This window comes from Rhinolophus hipposideros (genome assembly GCF_964194185.1).
Source record: "Rhinolophus hipposideros genome assembly, chromosome: 20".
Lineage (NCBI taxonomy): Eukaryota > Metazoa > Chordata > Mammalia > Chiroptera > Rhinolophidae > Rhinolophus > Rhinolophus hipposideros.
In genome coordinates this window covers 10695638-10715621 of record NC_138066.1, presented here as the reverse complement: position 1 = coordinate 10715621, position 19984 = coordinate 10695638, and the positions used below count along the sequence as shown (strand labels likewise).

Here is a 19984-nt window from a genome sequence, read left to right as displayed (position 1 = left end):
TCCAGCCAAGGCTAGTGGATAGTCCCTCAGGGAGGGACACTGTTAGGATGACCCCTGTATGAAACTCCTGCTTGGACCAAATAATCTCCAGGCTCCCAACCAACCCCCAAGTTCAGTAATTGCCCTCACGAGCTTAGGCCAGACCATTCCACCATAGCCCCTCAGAAAATTGGGACTACTCACCCAGCAAAGCCTGGAAAAGGTCACTGTGCAGCACTGTGAGGAGAGGGGGTGCCCATCGCAATAGTGGGGGAGCCAAGAGCCAGAGGGCTGACCTGGGAGCTGGTGAAATGCAAGTGAGGGTGGGCGAATTAGAACAAGGAAGAGAGACCAATGCCCTCACTCACCTCATCTTTCCCAGCCTTTGCCCTTTCACCCCAGACTCTATGGAAAGGTAAGGGAGAAGAATCCTGAATCTCAGCCCCACATTCCACCCCCAGGCCTCTGCTTCACAAGGACTTCTATTTTTCACCTCTTGGTCTCTCTGACATCTCTCTCTTCTCTCACTTTAATCTCCCTCATCCCCCAGGATTAGAGCTGAGCTGCCTTCTCCCCACCCAATTCTAGCTCTTAGGTCAAATAAGCATTCTCAGAACAAAGCCAGCGATGTCCCATTCTTCCCTAGGTCCTCAGGCACCTCCACCACCACCTTGTTCCACATACCCTGGGCCCCTCTTCCCAAAGCCAGGCACAATTTAGCCATACTTTCCTAAGGGACTGAGAACGAGAGTCACCCCCAAGGAGGCCCCAATAGCTCAAAAATAAAGGAAACTGAGCCCAGCTCTCTCTCCTCCAGTGTCTGTCCCCAGTGGGAATGGCAGAAAGAGGGGCATAAATTACCTGGGACATGTTGACGCAAGACTAGAGAAGTGTGGAAGAGTGTGGAAACATGAGAATTCCTATAGTTCTTCTCAGGCCTGGGAAGACTCCATCTACCCAGAGGTCTAGCCTGAGCACATGGTCTCAGGAAGGAAGGGGTTGCAGAGAGAGAGTCAGATGTTGAGGAAGGTCTCAGTGGCCCTACATGGGAGGCAATGTACTCCAGGAGGGAAGAGGAAGTCCTTGCTACTGTGAAAATTTAGGTGTTTCCAGAGTTAGTGATACTTCCTAGGTCTCAGGAGAATATGCTTAGGACATTCACACCCCAGTTCGAGTCCCCCACCCCGCCATTCCTCTCCCTTTTGTGGAGATGGACTTTGAGAGATCCCAGAGTCGTCTTTCTATGCCGCTGCCTCTATTTATACTTCTCTCTTCCCACCTCTCCTTTCCAACTCTTCTTGGGAAGTCCTCCTTTCAGTCTACCCTACATCGCTCTGGCTGCAGTTCCCTAAGCTCCAACTTCGTCAGTCCCAGCCTATCCCATCACGCCTTCTGAGGACTACTCTCTAGTTCGGACAGACGGAAGAAAGGAGTTTTGGGGAGACAAGGGACGTTTGGAGATCACCCTAGGTCAACCAGAATGCAGGACTCAGAAGCACTCGGAACTACAGCTCCCAGCATGCCCCGGCGGCCGGAAAGCTCCGCCCGCCTCCCGGGGCATTGTGGAGGATGAGTCAGAGGTGGGGGGACCCAGACCTTGGCTGACGGGAGTAGAGCGTTAGGTCAGAGCTCAAAGCAGCGACAGCCGGAGCGGTTCAGAGATGCAGGCAGCGAGGACAGCTCCGAGAGTGGGGCGACAGCTGCTGAGGTTGGGGTGCGGGAGGTGTGTATACGCCGGGAGGGATGGGGGCAGCGGGCCTGGGGACCCGGCCAGGACTGAACCCCCAACTCTCCACAGCTCGCGGCCCTGTTCTCTCCTGGGGCAGCCCCAGCCATGTCCTGCCCGACGACCTTATGCCAATGGCGCCACTCAGGTAGGTGACGGCGGCTTTGGGACGGTGGAAGAGGGATGCTCGGGGTGGGCGTCCGAGGCGTCTCCCACCTCCCTAACGTCGACAAGGGTCTCCCTCTTAGTGCCAGTCACCTGCCGACTGGCCTGGCACAAAAAGTAGGGGAAAGGGCAGGCCAGGGTGCCTGGGGACGAAACTAGGGGAAAGGTCGCCGGATCCGCCCTTCCCCGGCACCTAGCTCTCCCCGGCACTTGGGTAGCCCTTTCCCGGCCACGCTAACTATCCCTTTCCCCAGGCGGTTCTGGACAAGTCAGATTCTCTCTCTTCTGAGGCTTCGACCAGGGAGAAACGGGCCAAGGCGGTATGTGACCCAAGGCCTGGAGGAGCTAAGCGAGGGGTGGACCCACCTCAGCCAGCTCCCTGAAACCCCCTTCTCCTGGCGCAGGAATCTAAGTCCTTTGCTGTGGGGATGTTCAAGGGCCAGCTCACCACGGATCAGGTGTTCCCATACCCGTCAGGTAAGGGTTAGTCAGAGACAGGCGGGGGCAGGTGGGTTCCCCTGACCTGCCTGGCCTGACCGCCCATGCCTGCTGCCCTGCAGTGCTCAACGAGGAGCAGATGCAGTTTCTCAAAGAGCTGGTGGGGCCTGTGTCCCGTTTTTTCGAGGTGAGGAATTACTGGGGCTGGGAAAGAGGGTATGGTCCTCTATGGGTTGGGAGAGGTTAAGAAGCTCAAAAGGAGCCTGGATGTGGGATATTGTGACTTCCCCAGGAGGTGAATGATCCTGCCAAGAATGACATGCTGGAGCAGGTGGAGGAGCCCACCATGCAGGGCCTCAAGGAGCTGGGGGCCTTTGGTCTGCAAGTGCCCAGTGAACTGGGTGGCGTGGGCCTCTGCAACACCCAGGTGAGGGAGCCAGCCCCTCAGTCACTTCCCAGTATCCCAGATTCAGCTCCTCCCTCAACCCTGGGGCTAAGGTCTCTGCCAAGCATCTGGTGGTCTATGGGTTGCTGACTCTCCCAATGTGTATACCCTCCTGCTCCACACACACCACCAAACTACATGCAGTCCCCTAGGGCCATGGACGTCACCCAGGTTCCCAAATCCTAATGAATCTCTAAGGTGGGTACTGCCTTACGTAAGGGTAGTACGGACACCAGCCAGCCAGTGTCCTTCTCTGCCATGGTCTTCCTCTCTACACACTGTGTGGGGATGCCCAGATCAGGGCGTGCCCTCTTGCCCACTTTTCCTGCTAAGGGTAGGTCTGCATGCAGCCAGTTACAGCCCCAGATGCCCTCTTTTCCTCCAGTATGCCCGCTTGGTGGAGATCGTGGGCATGTATGACCTTGGTGTGGGCATCACCCTGGGGGCCCATCAAAGCATCGGTTTCAAAGGTATCCTGCTCTTTGGCACGAAGAAACAGAGAGAAAAATACCTCCCCAAACTGGCATCAGGTGAGACAGGCCTACGAGGCCCTAGGGATTGGGGGGTGTCCTGGGCTCGACACCAATTAGGCTGGGGCTACTTAGCCACCACATAGTTGGGTGTGTGGGTTGGGGGCTGTTCTGGGAAGGCATCACAGGGTGCTGGCATGGAAATGGGAAGAAACTGAATACTACCAGAGGTGTTAAGGGGTAACGGGGAGGGGGGGCACTGAGGGGCCTTCAATGCAGCAATGGGCCCAGCATAAAGGAGCTCTTTGCCCAACAGGGGAGACTTTAGCGGCTTTCTGTCTAACGGAGCCCTCAAGTGGGTCAGATGCAGCCTCCATCCGAACCTCAGCTGTGCCCAGCCCCTGTGGAAAATATTACACTCTCAATGGAAGCAAGATTTGGATCAGGTAATCTTCCATTTCTCCCCTCCTCTCCATCTCTGCCCAATTCTAGGCCCCACTGCTGTCCTGCATGCCCTGATTACCCTTTTTTCCACAGTAATGGGGGCCTGGCTGAGATCTTCACAGTCTTTGCCAAGACACCAGTTACAGATGCAGCCACAGGGGCTGTGAAGGAGAAGATCACAGCTTTTGTTGTGGAGAGGGCCTTTGGAGGTGTTACCCAGTGAGTGAGCCTGGGGAAGAAGAGACTGAGCCAGGGAGGGGTCAGTACTGAACTCTAGGGCAGACGGCTGTTAGAGGTCACCCTGAGGATTTGTGCAAAAGCCAAAGCAGCTGGACAGCATGTTCCCTTTGGGACTTACGTATGAAACTGATCTAAAGCTTTGGTTCCAGCAACCAGTGAGCCCAACACATGGCAGTAGAACAGTCAGGCCTACTCAGCCCTCTGGGCATGCAGGGAATTGTTGCCTGTACCCTCTTACAGGCTAGCGTGGGAATTATAGTTCCTTACTGATTCATAAAGAACGAAGGGGCAGTTTTCTCTGCAACTTGTTGAACACACCTCTGCTTCTCTGCTCTGCCCTGTCAGTGGACCCCCTGAGAAGAAGATGGGCATCAAGGCCTCAAACACGGCAGAGGTGTACTTTGATGGAGTACGAGTGCCATCAGAGAATGTGCTGGGCGAGGTGGGGGGCGGCTTCAAGGTTGCCATGCACATTCTCAACAATGGAAGGTTTGGCATGGCTGCAGCCCTTGCAGGCACCATGAAGGGCATCATTGCTAAGGCGGTGAGTACCCTGCTTGGGTCTGTAGCTAGCCTGAATCTAAGTTACCCTGTCTCCTTTCCCATGTGTCCATTGCCTTGCAGGCACTCCTGTCACCAGAGACCCTTCCCCCCAACAGCAGCGCCAGACCTGATAGCTTAGGTCCCCCAGCCAGCCTAGACTGAACTCTTCCTGGCTGTGGCCAAAGCCTAGCCATACAAGCCCAGCCCAGCACCTCTTCTGGGAGGACTACAGAACCACAGTGGGAAACAGATGTCCTCTTCCAGGTGGATCATGCTGCTAATCGTACCCAGTTTGGGGAGAAAATTCACAACTTTGGGGTGATCCAGGAGAAACTGGCCCGGATGGCTATGCTCCAGTATGTGACAGAGGTGAGGGTCCTCCCACGATCTTCTCCCCAGAGCCCTGTGGCCTTCTTCCCAGTTGGGTCGGACTACAACCCCCAGCAGCACCTGGGGCAGTGGGTCTCCAGCTTTACACCAATGCCCTAGGGGATGCGGGGAGGCATAGTCAGCTCAGCTGCTGCAGAAGGGGAGGAGCCATGCTGTTCTGCTGAGGTGCTTCCAGAGGTACCTGAAATTTATTCTACCCCCACACCCACCATTACCGCTTCACTCCTTTTAAGAAGTCAAATGTCTGGAAGCCCTGATGAACTGGCTCAGGGGACCAAATATTTCAACATGCCTGATGTGGAGTTAGAAGGTGAAGGCAAGGACCACAGGGAGCTGGGGCAGATCTGGTCTTGGAGATCTGGGTGATCAGGTAGAGTTGATGCAGCTGTTTTCCTTCCCATGTCCCAACCACGCAACCTCAGTCCATGGCTTACATGGTGAGTGCCAACATGGACCAGGGATCCACAGACTTCCAACTAGAGGCCGCCATCAGCAAAATCTTTGGCTCGGTGAGGTCCCAGGACTGCAGGGAGGGAGGGCCCAGTTCGGGAGCTCGGCTCCAAAAACAATCCAATGTGATTCTTTTTCCCTAGGAGGCAGCCTGGAAGGTGACAGATGAATGCATCCAAATCATGGGGGGCATGGGCTTCATGAAGGTACAGGATAGTTCTCTGCCAGGGGCAGCCACAATTGGGCTGGGAGAAGTAGGCATGCATATCTCAGCAGGGGCATGTGATCTGTCTTCCCCTGTGCTAGGAGCCTGGGGTAGAACGCGTGCTCCGAGATCTTCGTATCTTCCGGATCTTTGAGGGGACGAATGACATTCTCCGGCTGTTTGTGGCTTTGCAAGGCTGTATGGTAAGAGGGAGAAGAATTGCAGGGGGAGGTGGAAAGGACAGGGAGTCCTGACTGTTGACCTTCCTCCCCGACAGGACAAAGGAAAGGAACTCTCTGGGCTTGGCAATGCTCTAAAGAATCCTTTTGGGAATGCTGGCCTCCTGCTAGGAGAGGCAGGCAAACAGCTGAGGCGGTAAGCTTGGGGCTAGGCCAGGCCAGACCAGGGCAAGGCGATATAAGGCAACTAACCAGTCACTCCCCCTTCCTCTAAGGCGGGCAGGGCTGGGCAGTGGCCTGAGTCTCAGTGGCATCATCCACCCAGAGTTGAGTCGGAGTGGTGAACTGGTAAGTAGTCAAGGCTTGGGGGGGACAGCCTATGTTAAGAGCTGATGGGTCTGGGCCCCCGTTGAGCCCAGGGCGCCTTCCTCATCTCCTCAGGCAGTGCAGGCTCTGGAGCAGTTTGCCACTGTGGTGGAGGCCAAGCTGATAAAACACAAGAAGGAGATTGTCAGTGAGTAAGCCCTACACCATTCCCACCCCCTCCTTCTCCTCTCCCTCTGACTAACACCCACCACCCCCTATCCCATCTACCTGACAGATGAACAGTTTGTGCTGCAGCGTCTGGCAGACAGTGCCATTGACCTCTATGCCATGGTGGTGGTTCTTTCCAGGTGAGGAGGCAGTGTAGGAGGACTGAGCTGCAGGGGGGTCCTGGGCTAGGGTCACAGTCCAAATTTATTTCTTCCTCCTGTTTCCCACCAGGGCCTCAAGGTCCCTGAGTGAGGGCCACCCCACAGCCCAGCATGAGAAAATGCTCTGTGACAGCTGGTGTATTGAGGTGAGATTCAGAGTTGCCAAGGGCAGGTGGGGGGCTCAAGGCATAGGCCTGAACCCCTCCTTCCCTCTCCTCAGGCTGCAGCCCGGATCCGGGAGAACATGGTTGCTCTGCAGTCTGACCCCCAGCAGCAGGAGCTCTTCCGTAACTTCAAAAGCATCTCCAAGGCCTTGGTGGAGCGCGGTGGCGTGGTCACCAGCAACCCCCTTGGCTTCTGAATACTCCCAGCCAGGGCCTGGCCAGGAATGTGCCTTCTCTCAAGCCAAAGCCCAGGCCTCTTTCCTGTGGGCCCCAGGTCTGCCTTAAAGGGGCCTCGCCCCAGGACTGTGCCTACTGTCTGGGAATACTCACTGTCTCACAAATAAAATCTAACCGAGTCATGCTTTGCTACTGTGTCTCACTCAGTCCTTTCCCTCAGTGCCTGCCTCCCTCCCAAAGAAAGGAGCCAGAGGAACGGGAGTTTGCCCCTATTGCTTTATTTGGTGTTTTATATAAGTGACTAAAATAAATAGAGTAACAAAAGCAGCTACATGGCCCCCCAAATACCAAATACCCCAGCTTTGACTGCTGTCAAGGGTGACCAAGCCCCCCCCCTCCTCCCAGGGTAGCAGGACAGAGCTGACTGAATGGAGTAGGAGGTCACATTTTGGGGTTAAGAGAAGGGCCCAGGAGACGGGGATTCTTCATATAAAAGAGGAAATGCCTACTAAAAAAATAGTCCAAAAAATGTAGGAAAGTCTATTTTAATCCCCCAAAAGGCTTACAAAAAACAATAAAGCTAAAAATAACCAAAGGTCCCTTGTACACCCCCGAGGGGAGGGGGAGGAACCAGGCACTGCTGGTAAGTGTCACAGTGGCAACAATCTCACAGCTGGCAGCAGCCCACAGGACAGGCTGAGCCCAGGCACCACTGGAGGAGCAACAAGCACGTGAATGACAAAACACCCCATCACAGGACAGGAGCACCAAGCATGGACTGGACAGGCCGAGGGTAGAGGTCCGCCATGGCCCCAGTGGGCTCTACATGACATCCACAAAGAACTCACTGGGGTTGCCCATGGCCATGTGGAAGCTTTGTCGGCTGGCTGTCAGCTCTGGGGGCACTGAGCCCAGGTCTCTGACTGGAGGAGCCCCTGGGGGCTGCACTGCTGGAGGGACTGGTGGGGGAGGTGGGGGCATCATGACCACCATCATGGGGTTATACGGGAGGGCCATACCAGGGGGGGGTCCATAGGGATGGAGCCCTGGGTGGGCTCGGAGATTGGGAGCACCGCCTGATGAGCTCCTGGAAGGGGGAGGGCCCCCATCACCAGTGCCACCAGGTTCCCCACCCCGCCGAAGGCTGCCCCCCCGGCTGGAGGGTTCAGACTCACTGCCGCTGCCAGACTTGGACTCAGGGGCCCGCTCCTCAGGCCTCCCTGTGCGCCCTGCCCCCCCATCGCTTCGTGTGGACCCACTGCTCCGGCTCCCTGTTGGGGGAGAGGAGGGAACAACTGAGTCCTAGCCCAGGGTCCCTCAGCCTCCCTAGCCCCTGCTTCTGCCGCTCCTCCCTGGTTTCCCCTAGCTCCCCACCCTTCTATCTGGCAGTTACTTACCTTCACTGTGCTGGCTGCTGGCACTGCCTCCACCATAGGTGTAGGACGAGAGCTCATGGTAGGGTGGGGGCTGGGGGCTGTATGGATGCGGGGCTGGGTACTGGTAGGAGAAGGTGGGAAGCAGAGGCCAAGGGGTGGCCCCAGGTAGAGGAGCCAAGGTGTCCTGATCCGAAGCCCCACTGGAGCCATCATTATCATTCAGAGACAGGTTGACTAGGTCTGGAAAGTAAGAGAAGAGACTAAGAATCACTGCTTCGAGAGGCCAGGACACCAAGACATTGAATGAAGATGAATTGGGAACTGTTTCCCCAGAACAATCCATAATGGGGGTTACAATGAAGGCCTCCAACAGGAAATTCCCCACTTGTTACCGCTATCAGGGCAAAAAGTCAGCCAGGGCCACAAGTACAATATGCTTTTATGAGACTCAGGTAGAGGCGCCCCCTCCCCGCCGCAGACATAGCCCTGTACCTCGCGCACAGCTTGTCCAGCAGAACATGTGTCATTGGCCAGTGCTAGGGTCTAGTGCAGGACACATGCTGCTCAACAGTCCACAGTGGCCCTGGCTGGTTTCTGGGCAAAGTCTAGGGTTGGAGAGGGGCACTCACAACTCTCACAGCCACCACTGAGGTCTCCAAAGACGTAATAACACTGTTCAGAGAAGGTGATCTTGTTTACGGTGTGTCGGATAAGGCCCGCCTTGAGCAGTCCGCTGGCATACTTGCGGGCCTCCCGCCGCTCAGGAAAGCCCTCCACGTGATGGTAGAGCCAGTCTACCACGTCCGATCCTGGGATCACCCAGAGCAGAAAAGGGTCTCAGGTTCTATTCCTTGACTCCTGCCTCACTCCTGCCTGAGCCCTTCCCAGCTTTGGCCCCCTCTCCTTCCCATGCCACCTGCCCAGGGCCCAGCTATACCCAGAAAGGCATTAGGGATGGTTATCTTGAGCCACATGCGGTCCCGAACTTCTAGTCCAGACTCTGGAGCTGCCATGGCCTTGGTCACAGATGCCATGTCTGTATGGATGGAGAGACCCCGCCCCTCACAGCCTGACAAGAGAAGTAGGGAATCAGAGGCAGGGCCTAGCACCAAAGAAAGATGGGATCATAACACTGCTGGGGGACTGTCTGGAGGAAGTAGAATTAGGTAGGCCTGGGGGCTCACCATCAGGCAAAGAGGACCCAGATGTAATGGTGCTCATGGAAGAGGAACCTGGATAGGCTGGGAAGGTGCCAGTCAGCGCAGCGGAGTGAGAGACCCAGGCAGCGGGGTCAATTGGCTGGATGGGCTCATCTGAGACAGAGAAAACCACCAAGATGATCACTTCCCAGTCCCAGAGAGCCACCCTGTCCCTCCCTGACTCAGATTTGATCTTCCTCCATCCATTCCCCATAGCCTAGGGGCCCAGCCTCAGATCCCAGTTCTCTCATCCTCTCCGCTGCAGGCCCTCCCAAGTACCACTCACTTCGGGGGAGAGTGAAATAGGCCTGGGGAGAGGGATCCCAGCACTTGGCCACAGTCAGCACGATGGGGCTGTGGGGAAGAGGAGAAGGCCAGTCAAGCAGGGGTGAAGAGAGTGCCCTCAGGAGAGCGGAGGCCTGGAATGAGAATGGGTTGAGGGACAGAAAGGGAGGGAAGAAAAGAGCAGACATGGCTGGGCCCGAGAAGGTGAGGGTAGAAGGCTCCACAATGGGAGTGACTCACCAACATGGCTAACTCTTAAAAACATACTGCTGAGTCAGACAAGAAAGTACACGCTGTACAGTTCCATTCAGAGAAAGCCCCAAAACAGGTAAAAGTAAACTGTTGTTCAAGTATACGTGCATGGGTGGTAAAACTACCAAATGAAGCGCAGATTTTATCGCAGTGATGACCAAAGAATCCAGAGAGTGATTACCCCTAGGGACAGTGAGGAGGGTGGGGGTCGAAAGGGACACTGGGGGAAACTTTTACGGTATCAGCAATCTTCTATTTCATGATCTAGGCAGTGGTGACAGCGGAACTCATTCACTCTAGAATTACTCATTACATCACGTTTTTTGTGTCATGTACTTTCTAGTTGCGTGTTGTTTCGCTACTTTTGAAAACTATAAAACAAAAGGTGAAAACGCAAAGACAAGAGGATTGAGGAACTGAGAGCAGCTCAAAGGCTCACCCTGGCTTGTGCACAATGTCTCTCAGCACCCGCACCGCATCGTCGTTGCTCATGTTCTCAAAGTTCATGTCATTCACCTGAAAGGGAGAGGAAGTGGGTCAGAGATAGGGCGGGAGAGGCTGAGAGCCCCTGCCCGAGTTGGCGCTGGTGGCCCTGCCCCAGCACACCTGCAAAAGCATGTCCCCTGGCTCGATGCGCCCGTCGGCTGCCACGGCCCCACCCTTCATGATGGAGCCGATGTAGATGCCCCCGTCTCCCCGCTCATTGCTTTGGCCCACAATGGAGATGCCCAGGAAGTTGTACTTCTCTGTGGAGGGAGTCCATGTGATGAGGGGAAGCCCAAGCCACATGACCCCCAAGCTCTGGAGATCAGCCCCCCAGCCCCAGGCTCCCTCCATACCCATGTTGAGTGTAACTGTGATGATGTTGAGAGACATGGTGGAATCGGTGACGCTGCTGAAGGACGAGGTCTGTGGTGGGAAAAGGGAAAGAAGCTAGACTGTCTTCAACAACCCAGGGACAAGCCCTGGGATTCTGTCTGTGCCCTTGTACCCCCTAAACCAAATCCCAGGCCCCCAACTTCTCCAAGGTCCCATGACAGCCCCTCACCCTCTCCAGACGGGGTGGCCGCTGTTTCCTCCGCCGCCGGTGGCGTTTGAGGAGGCGAGAGGCACTGCTCTGCTCCGTGGAGCTGCTGAACCTGTCAGGAGGTTGGGAAGGGAGTACTTGCAGGTGGAGGTGGTCATGGCCAAGAGAAAGATGAAAGGATTGGCTGAAGGGGCTGGTGCCCTGGGGAGAGATCTGTGGAACCATACCTGCTCATGGTGTCATCCTCATCTGAGTCCCCCAAGCTGGTGCTCTCCAGCTCACTGGTCATGAGGGTGGAAGAGCTCTCGTACCCAGCCAGGTGGCGCTCCAGCCTGGAGGGGCCGCTGGGTCTGTGGCCCCCAGCTGAGTATGAACAGGAACTTCAGGAACCAGGCCTGATGATCCTTACCCTCATCAAGGCTTAGGTCTGACCCAACCCCTTCCCAACTCCAGTCAACCTGGGAGGGCCCAGCCCCCCTCACCGCCATGCTCACTGCTGTCTCTCCTGCGAGGCCGCTCCCGCCTCAGAGACACTACTGATTCTGTTTCCGTCTCAGGCTCAAGATTTTCCCGGCTGCTGGACACATTAGGGCTAGATGGGCAGAGATGGTTGCCAACCTGAGCCAGTGGGAAAGGGCTCTAAATCCTTGGCTTCCCCACACAAGGGGCTTGGATTCCATCTTCACCTCCCTTCCCTGGATTCAAGAATCCCAAAGACTCACTGGAAGGATGGAGGCCTGGAGTCCCCAATGCCACTGGTCCTTTCCGGTGGCAAAGGGGGTAATGGTGGGGGTGGAGGTGCCAGTTCTGTCCGAGGCTCTTGGGCTGGGGGCGTCATCTCAGGTTGGGTGTTATCTGATGATACAAGCTAGAAGGGTGTAAGTGATTAAAAAACAAAACAAAACTGGTTCAATTGGGAAGTGAGGCATACGAGATCGGAGTGACGTAAAGGACTAGAAAAGGAGACAGGGTCTGAGAGAGCCTGGAGAAAAGCACAGAAAAGCAGTAGCAAGAGGCTCCAGGAGGAGAAGGCTGAGGGGCTTCAGCTGGCTCTCTCCAAATAGGCAGGGAAGCAAAGAGCCAGGGCCTCCAACAACTACACAACAGTTGGGCTACAAAGCCAGAGAGAAGCTTGGAGGAGCTTAGTAGTGATGCAGGAGGGACTGGACCCTCAGAGCCAGGGCCCCTTACCCAGGAGACCACCCTTCCATTGAAGCAGGGAAGGCGAGCATTGTCATCTGAAATTTCTTCCTTCACCACCCTGTTAAGAGACGGGATGAAAGTGAGCCTGGACTAGCTCCCCCCACTTGCATCCCCAAAGTTTCTCCCAATTTTTATCCAGCTCAAGGATGTTGATGTTCTCCTATCCTGTCCAAGTCCTCTTCTCTTACACTAAAACACTTTGCTCTTACACCTAAGACATCTCCAAACTCAATACCTTTTCCTTATTTCTCCTTCTCTCCCCAGCTCATCCTCAGGGGCTCAATGCTGCTCCAAAGATCTCGAGTGTGATTCAAACCTCTCAGTCCAATTTCAAAGTCCATCTCCTAAGGTTACCCCAGGTGCCCAAAATATCTGTCAAATGTGAGGAGCCTTGCTGGCAGCCTCCCCCAAACTTCAACCCTGTTCCTCACACACTTCCCCAAAAAAAGTCTTTGGTTCTCATCTAAGTCTCTACTCTTATGCTTTTCTTAGTTTTCTCTAACTCGCTTCCAGAGAGCTAAGTGTGCTGGTTTTGCTTAGGTAAAAATACCCATTAGACCAAAGAATGGTACTTTCTCACTAGGCTGAGAGCTCCCAAGGGGAGGTGAGGCCCAGCTTTCCATTCCCCTGTGCCTCACCTGGCACAAAACTCTGCACCATGCAATCTAGTCTTCCTGACAGACCCCAAAGCTTAGCCCTGGGGTCACCTGTCCCCTGGGTTTCTTGTGATGGACTGGACTTGCCTCTTCTTTTCAAACCACCACATGAAATCATTAATGCCTATTTTGTTCAATATGATGTCTTGGCCACACAGCAAAGTACCCGATGCTTGGTAAATACCATTGAACACCAGTTGACTAAAGGAACATACATATGAACTCCAAGGCTCTCTGCCCTGAACAGAAGCTCTCTCACATATACACATCCTCACCCTCAAATTAGGCCATCCTGTCTAATTAACCCTTTATTTAGCCTAATATGGTTCTAGAAGCCTGGATATATGCTAACTTAATCCCATTTGCTTTCAGTTGTGACAACACAGCCCAGTCACTACCAATCTGTCTCAGCATATGTTGTATTCCTCACAACATAATCCAGTCTCAGCATAGCCCAGCCTGCCAAGTTATTCCATTCTGTATTACTATAACCTAGTTTATGGACTAGTCAGACTCAGTACTGACAATTACCACTAACCAAGACTTTACTGTGTGCCATGCACCTGTACTAAGCATTTTACTCTGATTATCTCCGTTTCACAGATAAGATCAAGGCACAGAAGTTTTAAACATTGCCCAATTACACTGCTGACAAATAGAAGAACCTTGATTTAAATCCAAGGTAACTCCCAAACCAGTATCACTTTCCCAAGATCAACAATCTTTCTAGACAGAGCCCAGTCTATTCAGCTCTCCTAGAACCCAGGCTATCCCAGCCTAATTCAGCCTGCTTCCAAGAGCTGAAGTTGAGAACCCAGAGAGTTCAGTCCCAGAGGCTATAAACACAAAAGGGCTTACTCTGCATCATTTAAAGTCCCAGTGTAGCCCAGAATGTCCCAAGTCCCAGTCTAGCCCAGAATGTCCCAAATTACACCAGGATAACCCAATCTATTCTAGCACAGCCTAGAATGTCACCACATGGAGCTAGCTATCTGCACTAATATAAACTACACTATCCCCAAACGGCTGTCTGTACTAGCAGAGACCCCAACAGTTCTGTCTATCCTCTCCTGAGTGTCCCAACAAAAATTAGGCCCCAGTACAAACTAAGATCAATCAATAAAACCCAGTAGAGACCAGAATGGCCCAAGTTTCTCCAGGATAGCCTAATCTACTCTAGAACATCCCAATGCAGCACTCTCTGCATTAATACAGACTAGAATGTCCCAAAACAATCCTGGCTGCCCTAGTATAGGCCAGACTGTCCCAAGTTGACCTAATATAGCTCAATCTAAGATTCCACAGTATCCCACAATATCCTTGTGTATTACAGGACTGCTCAGAATGTACTAAACTGTCAGACAATAGATTAATCTACCTCAGCAGTCTAAAATATCCCAAAATAAACCAGTGCGCCCCACTCTATTACAGTATAGCCTAATCTTCTCTAGTCTGGTTTAGTATAGCCCAGTCTGTCCTACAGCTCCGTACGCCTCAATCTGTGCAAGCATAATAACCTTGTCCGTCCTGGGATATCCAATCTACCCCAGCCTAGTACAATCTGATCCACTATAGCCCAAAAAATGGACCAGACCAGGCCTGTGCCCTTCAATATTGCCCAATCAACTCCAGCACAGACCCCATCAGCCCCAGTCTAGGCCTCGCGCTCACCCGAAATCCTGATCCATAGACTTGAAAAAGTACTTAGCACCGGCGGGTCGCTGCAGTACGCTCTTAAAATCGCCGAGGGTGATGCGCTCGGCGGGGACGGGGATCTTCACCAGGTAGGGAGTCTCTTCTTCATCCAGGTGGTAAATCACCTTCGTCTCCCCGACACTACCGCCCCCCGCGCCGCTGCCCGCCATGGTCTCGCCCGCGCGCTCTCGGGCTCCGCCGCCCACCCAACAGAGCTAATCTCCCCCGCCGCGCCTGCGCACACCCGCAAACCGACGAGCGAGCGCGCACAGGACCGCCCCAATGCGAGAGATATAGGAGAAAGGCGGGGGTCGGCCGGGTGGCGGGCCGCGGGCCGCGACCCAGAGCCGCGTACTCGGCCGCCGCCGTGAACACCTTTCAGTGCCCCGCCCACCTCCATGCCACGTGACCCAAGCCGTCCCACCCCATCCTCGTAACCGCCACGTGACCTGCTGATCATGTGATCGAGCCGGCCCCTCCCAGAGCCCCCGCCACGTGATCGCTGCTTTGGGCAACGGTTTCCTAACCCTCAATGGCCCCGCCCCTAAATGTGTCCCCACCTGCGTCCTCCGAGTACCCTGGCTCAACTGGCCTCTGCTCTCACCCGGCAGGCAACCGACTCCCACCCCGCTTAACACCACTCAAGTGGGTAACTCCAAGCAACCCTCAACCACTGAAGCGTGTGTGGAGAGTCAAGGTGGGGTTGTGAGCTTCCTCAAGCGAGGCAAAGCCAACCGAAGCCATAGGGTTGATGGGAAAAGTACAGAGCCCTGTCATTCTTCAGCAGGGACTCGCAAGATGGGTTTCAGGGCCTCCTCCAGCCCTCTCCTGCCAGCTTCTCTGAAGTCTCCCTCCCAAGCAGGACAGTCAGTGAGGGCTATAAACACAAAAGAGCCCACTCTGCTTTATTTACAACACGCAGGCTACCTGTACAAACAGCTGGCCAGTATTATTAAAAACAAAAGAAGTGAAAGAACCTTGTTTTCCTCCCTCCCTCGGCCAGGCTCTGGTTGGTACTCCACCTCTGAGTTGCCATGCCCAAAAGCGGAATTCCAAAATTAAAAATACAACCGGTGTAGAATGGGGAGTGAGACAGAAGATGAGGGAGGGGAGTGCTATATTTACACTAGAGTTTTATAGACAACTGTCCCATTCCATCCCAATTCCAATCCTGGCCCAGAAAGTGAGGGGTGGCAGGTCCAAGGGACAGAGATTAAGTGTCTAGGTACCCAGGCAGCCTCCCACACCTAAATGTAATGGGTCCGTCCGAGTTAAAGTCCACAAGGTGGGAAAGGATAGGGAAGCAACTCATTTCCAAGCCAGTCTCCCTTGGGAATTCCTGCCTTGAAGTGGGACAATATCCAAGCTTCAGGGGATAGGCTGAGGACCCTGAGGCTCAGTTCCCAAGTCATGTTGTCATTTGGAAGTTCCAGCCTAGAAATGTCAGGGCTCTCCAGATTTGGGAGGCGGACCCCCTAACCGCCGAGCCTCTGGCCGCAGTTCCTTGCACTTCTGGCAGTAAAAGAAGTCAGGGACATTGGTCTTCTTAATCTTAGCACAGGAAAGGTGGATCCATGTTCCACACAGGCTGCACTCAATCATGGGCCGCCCTGCAAAGGGCTTTCGACAGTAACATGTGATCAGGTCCCATGAGTCATCACCTGGGGAAAAGAAGGTTTGTTTGGTGTTCTGCCTGAGCTCTTGCATCCACAACAGCTCCATACCCACCATCCCAGCTGCCCCTATTCAGCCCCAAACTTCTCACCTGATTCTACCATGATGTCTTCATCCATGACCCGCATCTCACCTTCACTGGAGCTGGCATCTCCATCTTGGCTTGTTTCAGTGCTGCCCACCTCCTTGCTTTCACTGTCAGTGGGAGGGGCTCCTTCAGGGTGCACTGTGGCAGGGGGCCTAGGAGCTTCAGGGGGTGTTGGGAGCACAGGGGCTGGGGCTTCACCCCCTACCATTGCTGCAATCTCTTCTTCCTCCTCCTCTTCTTCCTCCTCCTCCTCCTCTTCAGAGTCTGTATCACTGGGGGGTGCCCGGGGAGGCCCAGGAGGTGGGAGTCTATCCCCCCGCTCTGCTTTTTTTAACTTCCGCTTCTTGCTCTTCTTGATTCGAGACCTCTTTTCCCCATCCCCAGGGGCTGGCCGAGGCCTCCGAAGCACCCCAAAGCCAGCCCCCCCTCCTGGCCCCAACTTTCGGTTCTTTCGGTCCTTCTTTCGAGGAGGCTGGGAGATATCCCCCTGGGAAAGGGGCACTGGGGTGAGAGCAGCAGGGGGCCGGGACGCATGTGTCAGGGATGTGGGGGACAGTGGAGATGCCATTTTGGGCCCATCTAGATCAAACAGAGAGTCCTTGAGCTTCATCTTCTCAAGCAGTGTAGCACTGTCAGGGGCCTGCAGACGAGAGAAAGTGGACCTTGGAGGTCCTGGCTGAGTGGGACCTGCTTGAGCCGCCCGTCTCTTGGATGACTTTGCTTTCTTAACAAAGGTCTGGATGGTTCGGAGATCTGAGGGGGCAGAGTCCCAGCCATCACTGTCTGCCGCACTCTCACCCCGCAATGGAGAGCTGGAGCCGGAGGCTGGCCAGTCACTTTCCTTAAAAGGCGGACAAGACCGTGGTCAGCAGGGGGCCTGGTATCATCTCAGTTCCTCTACAAACCCAGCTTGAAAACCAGGGACTAATCTACTCCCAAATATCCTGCCAAAATCACCAATTCTCACTGTACTTAGAAAATTTATCCCCACTCCAATTCCTATCACCTCTCGAGCACCTCCATGCTACTTCTGCCCTTAAACTCTATCCATCTCCCCAATTCCCACTGCCTTTGTAATGCTGTATCCCCCAACAAGAGACGTATTTCTTTAGTTTCCTTTCTGTGTAGCCTCATTTGTCACCATTTTCAGCTTCCTAAAATTTACCCAAAAGCATCTTCCGTTAACACCACCCCAAGACTATTCACTGCTACTCAACCCATCTATCGCTATTAAGCCCATCCTCACCCCACATACTAGTTTTCCTACCAGAATTTCTAACTGCCATAGTCTTACATATATAATTTCTGGTAGCCTTCTTCTATAAATACAGCCCCATTTGCTCAACAGTCCCTCTCTAGTCCTAGGCCACCACCCTCAAGTCAGTTGACCTTCTGTCCCTACCTCTTTGCTAGGAGGGATGTAACCAGCATAGGCCAAGACAAAACTACAGAATTTGTTGAAATCTTCAATCGTTCTTCGACGTTTCTCTGGTGGCTGAAAGGAAGGAAATATGTATCACATGGAGTTTAAGAGGGGCATTCCCAAGGGTAGTCCCAGGAGTGAGGAATCTGGAAAAGGTAGGAGGGAGAGGGAGAGAGGGGGGCAGTCAGTAATACTAGGCTGCAAGATAAAGGGAAACTTCACCTGAGTCTCTGGTTTAAGGGTCGGAGGTGGATCTGTGAAAGCAATAAAAGCTGAGTCAAGGCACTAGAAGAGTCTGTATAAAATCCCACCTCTAAACCTTAGAGATGCCAAGCAAATCCCCTGCTCTCCCAAGTCCCTCAGCCGGGCCAGCAGGCCCCCAGCTGTGCTGGAACCGCCCCTGCTCCCCCCTCCCGCCCCATAAGGGGCGGAGCCTGGGCGCGGCGCGCTCTCAGGCCTCGCTATAGCGCTCCCCTTCCCCCCACCGGAGGCCTGGCGCCCCGCCCCCCCTCACGGTTTCTCTAGACTCGTCTACTCCGATCTCTTAGCGCCCCACCCCGCCATACCGCTCCCGGGGCCGAGCCCGGGCTGCCGCCTGACCCTGTCCTTCACATGCGCCCAGGGACCCGAGTTTCTGCCGGGCCGCGCTCTACTGCCCCGGGCCCTCCGAGACTGCACACGCCGCCCGCCAGCCCCCAGGGTCCAGGATGACCACGCTGAACCGCTCCCCGCCCTCCAGCCCCTTCTACTCGAGCACGAGGCCCGGCGCGCCCCTCACCCCCACCCTAAACACACACAGAATCACACATCCAACGCCAGTTCGCGTCCGGGACAGACCCGAGAGCTCTCACCCGGACGCGGCCCCACCTGCCCCCCCCATACCGCGCTCCCCACAATTTCGCCGTCCCTCCGCCCCCATCCGGGGCTTTGGCCCCTCCCCGTCTCGAGCTTCTAGGGCTCCCGGCCGGGCCCCCAGGCCCTGTTCGGAGCTCTCTCCGGACGCCGACCCCCCCCCCGTCTCCGTACTCACCATTAAGTCACTTAGGCTATGGACCCCTAAACTCTAGCCCCCCCCCACCAGCTACTCTACTCCTCCACGGCAACCCCCGCTGCTACCGCCGCTCCGCAACTCCCAAGCTCTAAACCTCGCCGATCAACTCCCCCCCCACCCCGCAACTCGCTGGTCTTAACCCCCACCCCGCCCCACCGCCCCTACAACTACCCAGCTCTCCTCGCTTCCAGGCTCTCTCCCCACAACTACCCCCCGGCACAGGTTCCTCTACCGCAGACAATACCCAGACACCCTTTTCTCCCACAACTATCTGCCCACCCCTCCAACATTCACCAGGCTATCTCCGGCGGCAACTACCGGGAGCTCCGGCACCACCGCCACAAACTCCCCCACCTCGGCGAACTACCGAGCTCCTCACTCAGTCCTCTTCTACCTCCTCCCTCCTCAACAACTCTCCGGCCCCCAGATCCCCCAGCCTTCCAGCTTCAGGGCCCCAACCTGCCGGAGGCCCTTTCGGCCCCTAACCCCCAAGCTCCGGGTTTCTAGCTCCCACCCCCCACACACACAGCGTCTGATCTCCAGCTACCCTCAGCCTAGTCTCCCACTCCTCTTTCTCCAAGGTCTCACAACTCGTCGTTCTCCCACCACCAGGGGCAGGCCCCCGACCCCCTCCCCGCGCTCCCTCCGGGGCTCGACCTCCAAGTTTGCCAATTGATTCCTCATCCACCCCCCCGCCGGCTCAGCGTTCCGTGCCGGTCGAGAGCTCACCTTCGGGACTGGGCTCCGCCATGGCTTCCAGCATCGCCCCCTCCCCTCCTCTTGGTCCGGCGCCCCCCTCCCCTAACCCGGCTCCCGGTGCCGCCTCCGGTGCTCGGTACTCCTACTGCCTCGTTCCACAGAGGTGTCTGCCTCGGCCCGGTTGTGACTCGAGTCCGCTAGCCGCTGCCGCCACCTCCCTCTACCACTGCCTCCCGCACTCCCGGACCGGGCCCCCTCCCCCCGCGCCGCCGGCCGCCTGCTCCCTCCTCCTCCTCTCTCCTCCCTCCCTCATCTCCTCCCCCCTCCCTACGCGGGCGCCGATGCGCAACGCATCAAGGGACTTGTAGTCCGTCAGGGGAGAGCGGAAAGGGGACTGCATAAACCTTGGGAACTTCAGTCCCCAGCAAGCCACGGACTGGCGCAGGCGCACTAAACCGCTCCCCTCCCCCGGGGAGTGGCGGGGAGATTGGGAGCAGAGGGTAGAACGGAAGAGCGCGCGCAGGCTCCTGGGAAATGTAGGCTGAGCGGGACTAAGAAAGAAGGGAAAGCCGGCATTAGAACTCTCGGCCACCATACTGCCTCATTCTGCAGTTTCTTTCTCCCCTCCGGGGTACCGCCCCACTTC

General features: G+C 55.4%; 3 protein-coding genes across 17 annotated transcripts; 1 reads left to right on the top strand and 2 right to left on the bottom strand.

The window, feature by feature from the left end:
- Positions 1–1529: 1529 nt before the first annotated feature.
- Positions 1530–6898, top strand: ACADVL (acyl-CoA dehydrogenase very long chain). 6 transcript variants are annotated; one of them, XM_081028104.1, is made up of 20 exons: positions 1530–1687; positions 1778–1853; positions 2125–2190; positions 2275–2347; positions 2431–2495; positions 2601–2735; positions 3139–3283; positions 3540–3669; positions 3761–3886; positions 4253–4451; positions 4715–4819; positions 5263–5349; positions 5434–5496; positions 5597–5698; positions 5773–5870; positions 5950–6022; positions 6116–6188; positions 6276–6348; positions 6440–6515; positions 6590–6898. In XM_081028104.1, exons 1-20 carry the CDS (start codon positions 1641–1643, stop codon positions 6728–6730), a joined length of 1953 nt encoding a protein of 650 aa, XP_080884230.1. In that variant the 5' UTR covers positions 1530–1640; the 3' UTR covers positions 6731–6898. The 6 variants fall into 6 exon arrangements, 3 of the variants coding, with proteins under 3 accessions (XP_080884230.1, XP_080884228.1, XP_080884229.1); XM_081028102.1 differs by having other exon boundaries at positions 1542–1702; XR_013991893.1 differs by having other exon boundaries at positions 1551–1687; positions 5958–6022.
- A 69-nt stretch (positions 6899–6967) lies between these two features.
- On the bottom strand, positions 6968–14823 carry DVL2 (dishevelled segment polarity protein 2). Of its 4 annotated transcripts, none has more exons than XM_081028099.1 (15): positions 14380–14823; positions 12041–12110; positions 11572–11717; positions 11344–11441; positions 11077–11212; positions 10871–10961; positions 10662–10731; positions 10429–10568; positions 10262–10338; positions 9572–9639; positions 9271–9399; positions 9024–9155; positions 8716–8895; positions 8108–8326; positions 6968–7981 (listed from the first exon to the last, which is right to left on the bottom strand). In XM_081028099.1, the coding sequence occupies exons 1-15, from the start codon at positions 14571–14573 to the stop codon at positions 7533–7535; spliced, it is 2199 nt and encodes a 732-aa protein (XP_080884225.1). In that variant the 5' UTR covers positions 14574–14823; the 3' UTR covers positions 6968–7532. The 4 variants fall into 4 exon arrangements, with proteins under 4 accessions (XP_080884225.1, XP_080884227.1, XP_080884224.1 ...); XM_081028101.1 differs by having other exon boundaries at positions 11572–11704; positions 14380–14810; XM_081028098.1 differs by having other exon boundaries at positions 11332–11441; positions 14380–14800.
- Positions 14824–15281: 458 nt separating this feature from the next.
- On the bottom strand, positions 15282–19781 carry PHF23 (PHD finger protein 23). 7 transcript variants are annotated; one of them, XM_081027398.1, is made up of 5 exons: positions 19369–19781; positions 17811–17842; positions 17568–17660; positions 16169–17006; positions 15282–16064 (listed from the first exon to the last, which is right to left on the bottom strand). In XM_081027398.1, exons 1-5 carry the CDS (start codon positions 19400–19402, stop codon positions 15847–15849), a joined length of 1215 nt encoding a protein of 404 aa, XP_080883524.1. In that variant the 5' UTR covers positions 19403–19781; the 3' UTR covers positions 15282–15846. The 7 variants fall into 7 exon arrangements, with proteins under 7 accessions (XP_080883524.1, XP_080883527.1, XP_080883529.1 ...); XM_081027401.1 differs by lacking the exon at positions 19369–19781 and adding an exon at positions 18619–18750; XM_081027403.1 differs by lacking the exon at positions 19369–19781 and adding an exon at positions 18471–18499.
- Between the last annotated feature and the right edge of the window lie 203 nt (positions 19782–19984).

Bases quoted from the DNA above. Each gene is read 5' to 3' on its own strand.
- DVL2 (XM_081028098.1), bottom strand. From the start codon at position 14,573: ATGGCGGGCAGCGGCGCGGGGGGCGGTAGTGTCGGGGAGACGAAGGTG. The intron at 11,718-12,040 runs GTAAGGGGCCCT...ACACCCTTCTAG, and splicing joins ATGGAAGGGTGGTCTCCTGG to CTTGTATCATCAGATAACAC. The intron at 9,156-9,270 runs GTGAGCCCCCAG...TTCTCTTGTCAG, and splicing joins TGGGTCCTCTTTGCCTGATG to GCTGTGAGGGGCGGGGTCTC.
- PHF23 (XM_081027398.1), bottom strand. From the start codon at position 19,402: ATGCTGGAAGCCATGGCGGAGCCCAGTCCCGAAG. The intron at 17,843-19,368 runs GTGAGCTCTCGA...TTGCTTTCACAG, and splicing joins GGCGGAGCCCAGTCCCGAAG to ATCCACCTCCGACCCTTAAA. The intron at 17,007-17,567 runs GTAGGGACAGAA...CCGCCTTTTAAG, and splicing joins ACATCCCTCCTAGCAAAGAG to GAAAGTGACTGGCCAGCCTC.
- ACADVL (XM_081028102.1), top strand. From the start codon at position 1,641: ATGCAGGCAGCGAGGACAGCTCCGAGAGTGGGGCGACAGCTGCTGAGG. The intron at 3,887-4,252 runs GTGAGTGAGCCT...CTGCCCTGTCAG, and splicing joins GCCTTTGGAGGTGTTACCCA to TGGACCCCCTGAGAAGAAGA. The intron at 6,023-6,115 runs GTAAGTAGTCAA...TCATCTCCTCAG, and splicing joins TGAGTCGGAGTGGTGAACTG to GCAGTGCAGGCTCTGGAGCA.